The sequence below is a fragment of the Melozone crissalis genome, unplaced genomic scaffold, assembly GCF_028551555.1.
Source record: "Melozone crissalis strain CALT ecotype California unplaced genomic scaffold, PUWL_Pcris_2 ptg000013l_1, whole genome shotgun sequence".
Lineage (NCBI taxonomy): Eukaryota > Metazoa > Chordata > Aves > Passeriformes > Passerellidae > Melozone > Melozone crissalis.
The window spans coordinates 35,925,981-35,937,562 of record NW_026535791.1 but is presented as its reverse complement, the minus strand read 5'-3'; the positions used below and the strand labels follow the sequence as shown (position 1 = coordinate 35,937,562).

Below are 11,582 nucleotides of genomic sequence, written 5' to 3'. Positions count from 1 at the left end.
GTATGCTCGACACAGGGGCGGATGTAACAGTAATATCGTACATCTTTTGGCCACGCAATTGGAGCTTGGTCGCGCCATTGGGCTCTCTCTCAGGCATCGGAGGAGCATCTCTGTGTCTGCAAAGTGAGAATTCCGTCGTTGTCATGGGACCAGGAGATAAGACGGCGATCATTCGTCCTTTTGTCGTTCAAAAGCCGATCACAGTCTGGGGTCGGGACCTTTTGGCACAATGGGGTGCGAAGATCGAAATGGATTTTTAATAGGGGTCACTGCAGCACTCGCCACACTGAAGCTGACATGGAAAACAGATGATCCAGTTTGGGTGGATCAGTGGCCCCTTGAGCGGAAAAAATTGAGTGCTTTGAAAGACCTGGTCCAAGAACAATTGCAGAAGGGACACATCAAGCCAACAGACAGCCCTTGGAATTCTCCGGTGTTTGTCATCAAGAAAAAGCTGTCGGGCAAATGGAGGTTGTTACACGACCTCAGGAAGATCAACGAAGTCATAGAAGACATGGGGCCACTTCAGTTGGGACTTCCATCTGTCTCGATGATTCCCAGAGATTGGCAGCTTGTGGTCATTGACCTCAAGGATTGCTTTTTCAGTATCCCACTCCATCCAGATGATGCTCCGAGATTTGCCTTTTCAGTCCCAAGTATCAACAGGGAAACGCCTCTGCAGCGGTACCATTGGGTCTGCCTTCCACAAGGCCTGAAAAATTCTCCGACGATCTGTCAATGGTACGTGGCGCGAGCTTTGGCACCAGCACGAAAGAAATTTCCGAAGGCGAAGATCATTCATTACATGGATGATTTGCTCATCGCAGCATCAACACGACAGGAGCTGCAAGAAGCTCGTGACTGTGTGATCGCAGAGGTGCAAAAGGCAGGTCTGGAAATCAGCATTTCAAAGATTCAAGAGGTTGCACCTTGGAAATATCTAGGGTGGAAAATCTCAGAGAAAACAATAAAGCCTCAAAAGGTGGAGATCAGCACAAAGGTCAACAATTTGCATGATTTGCAACAGCTTTTGGGAGAAATCAACTGGATGAGACCAGTTTTGGGAATCACAAATAGCGACATTCCAGCACTGCTTGATCTCTTGAGAGGAGACACAGACATTCGTTCTCCCAGGACACTCACACCAGAAGCAAGAAAAGAGTTGGAGAAAATCTCGGATGCGATACAGAAAAGGCAGGCACATCGATTTGTTCCATCGTTGCCTTTTCAGTTGGCAGTGCTGGGGAAGAAAACGCAGTTCCATGGTTTGATCTTCCAATGGGATGAATCGCAAAAGGACTCTTTGATAATCATAGAGTGGATTTTCCTACCGCACAGGCCCGCGAAAACGATTCTCACAGATCTGGAGATGACAGCACAAATCATCATAAAGGCGAGAACAAGGCTGCTGACAATGGCAGGAAGAGAATTCTCAGTCATCAGGTTACCTCTGAAACGAGACTACTTCGATTGGGCAATGCAACAATCGAAAGACCTGTTAATCGCATTGTTAGCGTTCCCAGGAGCTTGCACAATCCACTTTCCCCAACACAGAATACTGCAGTCGCAAATATGCTATAGAGCAAAACCACAGATAAGTGAAGAACCTTTGGACGGGATCACCGTGTTCACGGATGGCTCGGGGAAGACACACAAGTCAGTGATCACGTGGAGAGACTCAACGACAGGGGATTGGGAATCAGACGTGAGGATGGTTCAGGGCTCTCCACAAATTGTGGAGTTGGCAGCCGTTGTCCGGGCATTTCAGTTGTTCAAACAGCCTCTCAATCTGGTGACAGATTCCGCATATGTTGCGGGTGTGGTCAAGAGATTGGAGGGTTCGCTCTTGAAAGAAGTCAGTAATGAGGTTTTATACTCATACCTGACAAGCTTGAAAACACTGCTAGAGAGCAGGGAAAGGGAGTATTTTATCACACACATTAGAGCGCACACAACACTTCCAGGGTTTTTGGCGGAAGGGAATGCTCGGGCGGACAGGTTGACAATGCCCATTTTGCAAACACTGCCGGACATTTTTGAGCAGGCAAGGTTAAGTCATGCGTTCTTTCATCAGAATGCGCAAGCACTGATGGAGTCCTTTCGTCTCACAAAGAGTCAGGCGAGGGAGATCATTAGTGCTTGTCCAGACTGTCAGCTTGTGCAGCCACCTTCTTCTACCGGGGCCATCAATCCGCGGGGGCTGCAAAGTCTTCAGTTGTGGCAAGCTGATGTCACAAAATACCCATCTTTTGGGAAGCTCAAAAATGTTCATGTTTCTGTAGATACATTCTCAGGTGCAGTCTTTGCTTCAGCACATGCTGGGGAAACAGCAGACCATGCTTGCCGACACTTTCTGCAGGCATTTGCAGCATTAGGTGTGCCTCAGGAGATAAAAACAGATAATGGTCCAACATACACAGGCAGGGTGCTTGACAGATTCCTGAAAAGATGGGGTGTCAGACACACGTTTGGTATTCCGCATTCACCCACAGGTCAGGCAATCATTGAGAGAACACATCACACCCTAAAATCCCTTCTGGACAGACAGAGAAGGGGTGAGCCAGAGGCAACACCTCACATGAAATTAAATAAGGCATTGTATGTGCTGAATTTCCTAAATAGCTCATCCTCGGAACCTGATCCACCGATCGTGAGACATTTTCTAAACAACACACAGGCAAAGCTAAGGGAAAATCCTTTAGTTTTGATCAGAAACCCAGAGACCGGACAAATAGAGGGTCCTTTCAGACTAATCACTTGGGGAAAGGGTTTCGCTTGTATCTCCACAGATCGAGGTCTGAAGTGGGTGTCAGCACGGCACGTGAAGCCATTCCGAACGCGAGAACACGAGAATGCTGATCCGAGAAGCAAAGAGACGAGTACTCAGACAGAAGTCGAGACTCAGACTGCGAAAAACGACCCAGAAGAGAAATAAAAGAAACTAAGGACTTTGGGGGGTTTTCACATAAAAGCGAAAAAGGTCTTTTGGTGCAAACAGAAGGGGGAGATGTGGGATCTCAGTCTCTCAGAACTGGGGTGCAGGGTGAACCAGACCCCCCCTGGGGGGCTCGGGAGTCCTGGAATGCTGCCAGAAATGTCTGGTGGCTGGACTTTGATCCCACATGGGAGATGACATCAGTATGAGGACGGGAGGATTTCACTGGGGTGAATGGTGAAGGGACAAGTTAATTGGAGTGTGAGATACAGGGTTTAAGATCCCTGTACAGGGGGGTCTAGAGAGGCAAGATGGAGGGATTGGGGCGTGCCCTTCTCCTTCTTCTTCTTCCTCTAAGCCTCCATCTTCTGTGGTGATGTTGGCACTCCGGGATTGGACCTTACTAGGGGAACACTGGTTAATAAGGGTAGAGGGTATTGGAGAAAAATGATAAATATTGTATACGTAACTCCGGGTATAAAGATAGGTGACCGCCCCAGGGGCTTTCAGTGTGTGCCCATGGCTGACTGCTGAGCAGAACTCTGTCAGGCCAAGAGAAAATCTTTTAGATAAGCAATTAATAAACACTGAGACCGAGAACAAATCTGAAGCTTCCTCTCGTCCTTTCGAACCCGGGGGCCCAAGGCCATCTTTGGGCTTTTCCCCAGACCATCTAAACAGCCGAGAAATCCAACAAGGAAGAACACACTGTCAAGGTGAGTTCTGCACACTGAGTGTAGCAGAAATGTGCAGTTAACCCAAGTAAGTCTGTAGGCAAAATGTCTAGAAGAGTCATCTCTGTATTTCTTCATGATGGTAATTCTTGGTAGTGGTTTCAAGGGCTTATATGTGTTTTTCTCACTTAAGCTTCAACAGAAAAAGATGCAGATTTGTGGCCTTCTGCAGCTGTGATGCTGAGGCAAATCCTTCTGCTGTCAGGAGACAGTGGGATGGGCAGACTGTGCAGCTTTGCTACTACACTGAAGTGTAAAGAGAAGCCTACCATAGCTCACTCTGTAAATTTGCTTTTGTGTAGGGAAGAATAGTAGTGCTGATGTGGAACAGCAAGATCTGCTCTTGTTTGCAATAAAAGCATCAGGTACCCACTGCCTCAGCTGGCAGAAGAGATATACTCAGTCTCAGTCCAAAATCTCCAGAAAGCCTGCTCTCATGAAAAAGACAGGAAGAAAACTGAGCTGGCAGCTGCAGATGTCAAGGGAGCGCAAGGCTCTGGGATCTTGCCAAAGGTCTGGGGCGAGTGGGAGGTTGCAGCTGCTTTTGTGAATGAGAGGAGGTCTGCAGGAGGAGGTGGAAGATGGCTGGATCATGTCACATCATTGTGGGCACAACAGGAACTTGCTGGGTAATTACTTTTGGAAGGCTAAATGGAAAGGGAGTGATGGGCAGAGGAGGAAGGTACACCCTCAGGAGCTGCATTTTTGTGGGGCACAGTTACAAGCTGTAGCTGTCCCCCACACATACCTAGGGGGGACAATGGCAGGTTCAAGTGCTAGAAGATAGCTCATGGCCTAATAAAAACCTTCCCAAAATAACAAGCCCACTTTTTTTGAGGATATCTGATTTCTGGCTTTTCCTTTTTGGGTGTTAAATTTTGGGCCATGAAGGCTGCAGGCTGAGGATGTCTGCCGAGCGAAGAGGTTTATTGTCCACCAAGTCATTCCTCCACTGTTACCTTCTGTACATTCTCTGTGAAGACTGACTGCTATGAATACACAGCTCTGGGCTTAAACCACAGGCAGGAGCACTCATTCCTGCAAGCTGAGAAGGTGGCTTTTGTGGTATGATAGGGCTGGAGCCACCATCCCACTCCATAGAGGACATCCTGGATGGAGTTTCACCTGCTGGCTCATCTGAGCTAACTGTGGGCTAGCAGAGCATGGGAGGTGCTGGCCTCCCTCCCTCCACATGGTGTTCCTGCTGTGTGACACCCAGGGACTGCTGCCACAGGACACTAATCCAGCAGGATGTGGATGCATTTCCCATGGGATCAGTGAACTGATCCAAATCACCAAGCGGGCATGTGATTGCTAATGCAAGGACTGGAGCCAGGGCTGGGAGAGAGGAAGAGTGGGATCAGCACTTTGGCAGCAGACTGCAGTTAAGTTGGATTAAACACAGCACAAAGCTGTACTCTGAAAAACTCATCACATCATGGTGATTTTCAATTGGTAACTACACCCCAGAGTGACAACTGGTACTTGCAGGAATCAATATGTTTATTTATTCAACAGATGAATACAATACACTTCTGTCAACACAAGATTTTACAGGTAACAGCTGGTATATAATGAAATTAATGAAGAGTAAAAAATGAGATAATCCTTGAATTAAAATTGTGAAGTAGTGCAGTCAGTTTTAAGACTGCTACTTATCAGTTATCAATGAGATACAGTGCAACTTCTTCTACTGGGACAACTGCAGCCTGCAAGCAAACATCTCAGGTTTGTGATGCCATGGACTGTCTAAGGCATGTGTCTCAGGATGCTTACAGGGTCACAGAATCACAGAATAGTTTGGGCTGGAAGGGACCCTTAAAGGTCATTTAGTCCAACCCCCCAGTTGGGGACAGGAACATCTTCTAATAGTCCAGGATGCTCAGAGCCCAGTCCAATCAGACCTTAAATGTTTGCAGGGATGTGGCATCCATCTGCCACCTCTCTGGGCAACCTGTTCCAGTGTTTTATCACCCTCCTCATAAAAAACTTCTTCCTTCTATCTAATCTAAATTGACTCTATTTTAGTTTAGAACCATTAAAGGTCACCCTTAATGGATCCATTTAGTCCAGAGAGTTTGCTAGTCTGCTGTCTACACAGACATTAACCTGAGATAAGAACTGATGTCTCCATTATAAAATGTGAAATGTGAGAAGAAGATGGAGAAGGTATGTTTTCTTCCATTTGCATATGTTTGGTTTGTGTGACAAGGGGCTAAGAGAAAGGCTTATAAAAGGCAAGATATAATGCAATGATGCTCTTCAGGGGCAGAGGCATAGGACAGTAAAATCAATCTCATGTTTCTTAATAAGCTCTAGTTCTCCATCTAATTTTAATTTTCTGCCTGGAATACTAAAATACTTTCAGGCATTTATATTCTGCTCATTATTAATAAACAGTATATAACACTCAAGATGTTTCTTCCATTTCCTGCCTCATTCTGGTTTATCCATTATGATTCTCTGTACTACAAGAAAGTGAATTTTCTTCTATTATGAATCTCAAAAACCTGCCATTTTCTATGAATGATTTTAATAACATCACTGCAGAAAGGGAAATATATACAAAATGACATGTTTTATACAAACATAGGAAAAAAAGGCTTTTTGGGGGGAACATAATTTAATAACCAAATTTTTCCCCTTCAGCATTCATAAGACCTAAAGTAGAATGCCATTTATTTGAACTTCCAGCTCTACTTCTGCAATTGACAAAACCATTTTCTGACAAATGGCTTGTTGAACCAGAATGTAAATACACAGCCAAATCTAGCTGTGGAAGGAAAGCTGTGTGCTTTTGAAACTACACAAGCTTCCTCTGCTGGAAGAAATACAGAGCTGCAGGGCTATCCATGGCATCTTGAGAGGAAGAAAGGCTCCATCACAAACTTTGTAGAAGGGACACCCTTTCCAATGGAAATTGAAAGCTGAAATATTAAAATTTTGGTGGAAACAGAGAAAACCCCAATGTTTTGTAGCTATATCATTGCTGCCTAGTTTGGAAGTACACTGGAAACTAATCTTGTGGAGCATACACAACCAAAAGCAGGGAAAACATCAGTCCTGAACAACATAAGGATATTTTTTGTTATTTACAGGGAAATGTGCTTTTTATCACTAAATGTATTTTTTTTAAAAAGAAAATTGCATCCTACCCTTGTCTGGTTCCTTGGCTCATTCCTTGGAGATGAAGTTGCTGTTTGAGCAGATCTCCCAGAAAGGAAAGCTGAAAGGACTGGACATTGATCTGAAAAGAGAAGCATAGTCAGGATGACTCAGTGTGCAGAAATGAGCATTACTTATACCTTTGGGGTTTCATTCACTGATTTCGATATTTCATGTTTATAAAGTTTTCCCAGGAAGCTGCTTTTCTGTAGGGCCACATTGAGGATATTCACAGCACTCATTCTGACATTCTTCTACTCTGCTGAAGGAGCACATTTTCCATGCTGAACCCCCATCTGCTGGCATGTCAATCAGCAGTCACTCACTCTGAGATTTTTCTTCAACTCCTTGGGCTTTGTTTTAGTTTCTCCCTCATGATGATTGGCAATATGAGACTGTCAATTTCTTTAGTCTATTTCCTAACTCATTAATGGATATGCTGAGCAAGATGGGTCCCATATTGGTCCTGAGACAGCCTACTGGTAACATCCCCCACTGTGAAAGGTTTTTGTCTTTTTCTTTCCTCTCTATCTTCAGTTAGAGACCCTTGTGAGGACCTCCCCTCTTGCCCCAGGAACACTTAAATTCTTAAAGGTCATTTGTGAAGAGTCTTGTTAAAGCTGCTGTGCATTGTGTGATACAGGCAAGAGTAACACTTTTATTATTATAAATTTAAAACGAGCTGGGTTCCTGGTACACCTTTCATCTTAGAAAACACCAATTGACCTTACATTGTTTATTTGAGAAGTTTCAGTGTTTGCCACGAAGGAAAACATTTTTTCTTCACAGGTATTTATAAGCAGAAGTTCACAGTCACAGCCATTACAATGATGCAATTATATTTTTCTTTTGTAACTCTTATCTTACTGTTAGAGACTGAAATGCTATTATTTATGGCTTAAACATAACCAGCAAGGCAGAAAATCTGTGCATATGCAAAATATCATGTTAAATTGGAAGAAAACCAGTTATTGAGAAGTTGATACATAAAATAAATTGAATCTTTGAATGCTTGGAACTTCTGTCTTCAAAAAGATACATCAGGGAACTGTCTCAATGATATGAAGTGTTTATTTTTGAAGTCAGTCATTGTGTTGGGATGGTTGGCTAGCATAACATGTAATCATTCTATTTAAGAAAGATTTCTGCAAGACTAGCCTTTCTTTGGACTATAATGCACAAAATCTTTTTTTTCTCAGAAAAGATTTTAAAAACTCACAAAAGGTTGAGAAAAGGACAGGAAAATTTGAAAGGCTTGTGTTGTTTAGTCTGTGAGATGGAGTTGAAATTTAGACAGAAAGACTAGCATTTACAAAATGAACAGCAAACACACTAACTCATTATTTTAAAATTACATTCAAAACTATTATTTAAAAATTTCTACATGTTCTGAGAGAAATTGCAAGTGTATCAGAACATGAGATACAGCACAAAATTTAGAAGCTGACAAGATATTAGACCTTCTAATAAATTGTTCTGACTTCATTAGAACTCAACTTGGACTGGTATGTGGTTTGTGACTGAAGAGTTTTGAATCTGCTCCTTTGTTTTCCTGCATTTGACAAGTAAATCTGCCCACAGAGTTTATTCCACGGCCCAAAAAATAATTTTTCAGGCACAGAATCTTGTTGAACATATAATGCAGAACTTTAAAATCTTGTGATGAAATACATCCACGATAATACGTAAACAACAGAAAGACCTCATGATGGCCCCAGACCAGGAGGTTACATGGAAGTCACTTCAGAGCAGAAAGGGAACTTTTCTGTCCTTGTGTGCCTTGAGCTACAGAATCTACAACCTAGACATAGAAATGGAATTAAGATAAACCAGAATCACCTCTACCAAGTCAAGTGTATATTCCTTGTGAAAATTAATTGTCTCAATTATTTTCATGGACAGAAAATAACAGTTGCATACCTTTCATAATACAAAGGAGAAAACTTGTGTACCTTTTTTATTTTGACTCCACACTGAATATGCAACTGCAGAAACAGTAAAGCAGCTGATAAAATCTGTATTGTAATGCCTATATAGAAAAAAACCACCCCAAAATAAAACTGCATAAACAATAGTAAAACTGGCATTTTTAACATTATGTGTTGTAGCAAAAGCTCAGTGATATTCATGAGACAAAAGAAGAGGTTCACTTGTAGCCCACTGACTTTCTTCCTAGCAAGCCAGAAAAACTTACTGCAAACATGGAGATATTAAATGGTTTTTGTTTTTTTTTTTAATAAGAGCATTGCAAAAATGCTTTAGAAAACAATCTAAATAGAGAGTTTTGATACTGATTCTCATGACTATTATTTGATTTTTGATTTGAAAGAAAAGACTTTACATTTCTTTGAAAATTACATGCTAGTAAACAGTAGAAACTTGTTCATATTTCCTAAAGCCAAACTCCACAGAATCTCAACTCCATCCCAGCATTAAGGAAATTTTAAACTCCTTCATGAATAATTGAATAAATAATTTCAAGATTTCAATTTTCAGTTTCTAGCCATCATCTTTTCCTGTTTCACTGTACTCAAGGGCTGGTATATTTAGTTTATTTTCTCAGGTAAAACACCAATATGCATGTGTGTGGGCACACTTATTTGCCTGCATAAGGCTGTTGGCTAATTTTATTTGAATAATACTTTGCCATGGACATTTTAGGAACATTTATGTATCTCCAAGTTTCAGGAAAACCAGATTGTGTAGCATTAACTCATCCCACACAAGACAAGAAAGAATATCATAACTATAGGAAGAACTTCAATGGAAGCTCCAACCACTTTTCAATAAGACTATTTTCAAATGTTTCCTGCAGTTAAGAGATTTGTACTAACTCTAGTGAATTATCTAATGAAAAGCAACTTATGCTGCAGCGGATGCTTGCATTATTTTAAAAAATCACTTGAAAAGACAGCGAGCATCGCTGTCCTACGGATCCCAGCCCCACCGGCTGACAGGTTACAGAAACTTCAATACTCCTGAAACTCCCTAGCCTTTTGTGCCGGGGCGGAAAATGGAGAGACTGAGCTGCTAAATTCCAGTTGTAACAAAGAACAGAACATTGTCGAGTTCTCAAGGGATTTGCATGTACGCAGAACTTGTGCGTGGGAGAGACCTCAGTGCTGACCCACTCTGCTCCCGCTTAGGAACTACAGGATAAGCACGACTGGCATTTTGGGTTGGGGCTTCTGCAGCTTCTGACAGGGAGCCGAGCGCTTCCTGGCACCGCAGCCCTCGGCGGAGCGCCGGTGTCGCGGCGCGTTCGCCGAGCCCCGGGCGAGGGGCGGCGGCAGAGACCCCGGGAGCGGGAGCGGGAGCGGGAGCGGGAGCGGGAGCGGCCCCGGCCCCGGCCCCGGCCCCGGCCCCGGCCTGTGGGGCGGCGGCCGCGCCCATGGCGGCGGGCGGGCAGGTACCGCGCACGGCAGGCGGGGCCGCCGCTGCCGCTCCGCCCCCTCCTCCTTCGCCTCCTCCTCCCGCCTCAGGTTTGTCATCGTGTCGCCGGCACGGCCCGGAGGAGGAGGAGGAGGAGGAGGGGGGATGAGGAAGCCGCTGCCGCCTTTGCATCCGTGACGGGGGCCTGGAGAGCCCGGGCTTGGGACGGCCCCTTTCCCACCGCCGGCGCACAGGCGCTGCTCGCCCGGGGGAAGGGCCAGGAGGAGGAGGAGGAGGAGGACGGCGGTGCTGTGTGTGAGAGAGCGTGGAGATGAGCTCAGCTCTGTGCCCTGGAGCCGCCTGAGGAGACCCGGCTGCCTCCCAGCCTCCCTCGCCGCCGCCGCCATGGCTCACTCCCCCGTGCAGGCGGGGCTGCCGGGGATGCAGGTGAGCAGCTGCCCCAAGGGCAGGCACGGACACGCTTCTCGGGCCGGGCTGCCTGTAAACGGGGGAATTCCCGGGGCTGGGGGGAGAAAGCGCCTCTTGGCCCTGGCTCGGCCGCGGGGGCTGGGCTGGGGGCAGAGGAGCGGGATGGAGACGAAACGTGCTGTCAGCGCTTGGCGTGGCGCCCGGCGAGGTCCCTCCGCCCGTGGATCGCCGCCTGCCGCTGCTCCCTCCATCCGTCCTCGGCAGCCGCTCTGTCGCTGCGGGCGTGCGGAGCGGAGCCCGTGGCCCCCTCCCCCGGCCGGCAGTTCTGCTGCTCGGTGTTTTAATTCCTGAAGGCAGCCGCGGCTCAGTGCGCGATTTTCGGCCCCGTTAGTTTGAGGTGCGTAGGGCAAGCATTCGTACAACCAGTCCGTACAAGCAGGGCCTGGAAATGTTGACCTTCAGCGCATGCTGCAGTGCCCATGTCTGTGGTGCTGCTGTGAGCTGGGTGCTCGGGAATCGTGTTTGTCTCCCGTGTTTGATCCCGAGAGTTGGTCAGCTGCTGTTGTTGTGCGGTGGAATTTGTTTGTTCTGTGTCTAAACTATATATTTGAAAAAACTAATGCTGGCTGAGCTGGCTCAGTCTGAGCCTCTCCCCCCACCTCGTTTTTCTTGGTTTAAATGGAAACTGCTGCCAGGAAAACGTAAAGGTCATTGGTATCTGTGTGTTGTTATTCTAATATTTTCCACATCTGATTAGAAACTTTCTTGCCCTTACCTCCAAAGGAACAACTTATAAATGACATGTAAGAGTCTCTCTCAGTTTTGTCTCCTGAACTGAAAGTGTTTGTGCATCATTTGCTTTAAGTATTGATTTACCGTGGTTTGTTTTATTGTGAGTGAGGATTCTAAGTCGTGAATCTCTTTTCATTCCAAAATTTGAATTGAAA

At 45.4% G+C, this 11,582-nt stretch overlaps 1 protein-coding gene across 1 annotated transcript in view; it reads left to right on the top strand.

Annotated features, from left to right (window-relative positions):
- The first annotated feature begins 10,305 nt into the window (after positions 1-10,305).
- STK24 (serine/threonine kinase 24) overlaps positions 10,306-11,582 on the top strand; it is a 53,197-nt gene continuing 51,920 nt past the window's right edge. The window contains exon 1 of the mRNA XM_054271753.1: positions 10,306-10,653. Within this exon, the coding sequence (XP_054127728.1) occupies positions 10,612-10,653 (42 nt within the window). The 5' untranslated portion in view covers positions 10,306-10,611. The remainder of the gene's footprint in view (positions 10,654-11,582) is intronic.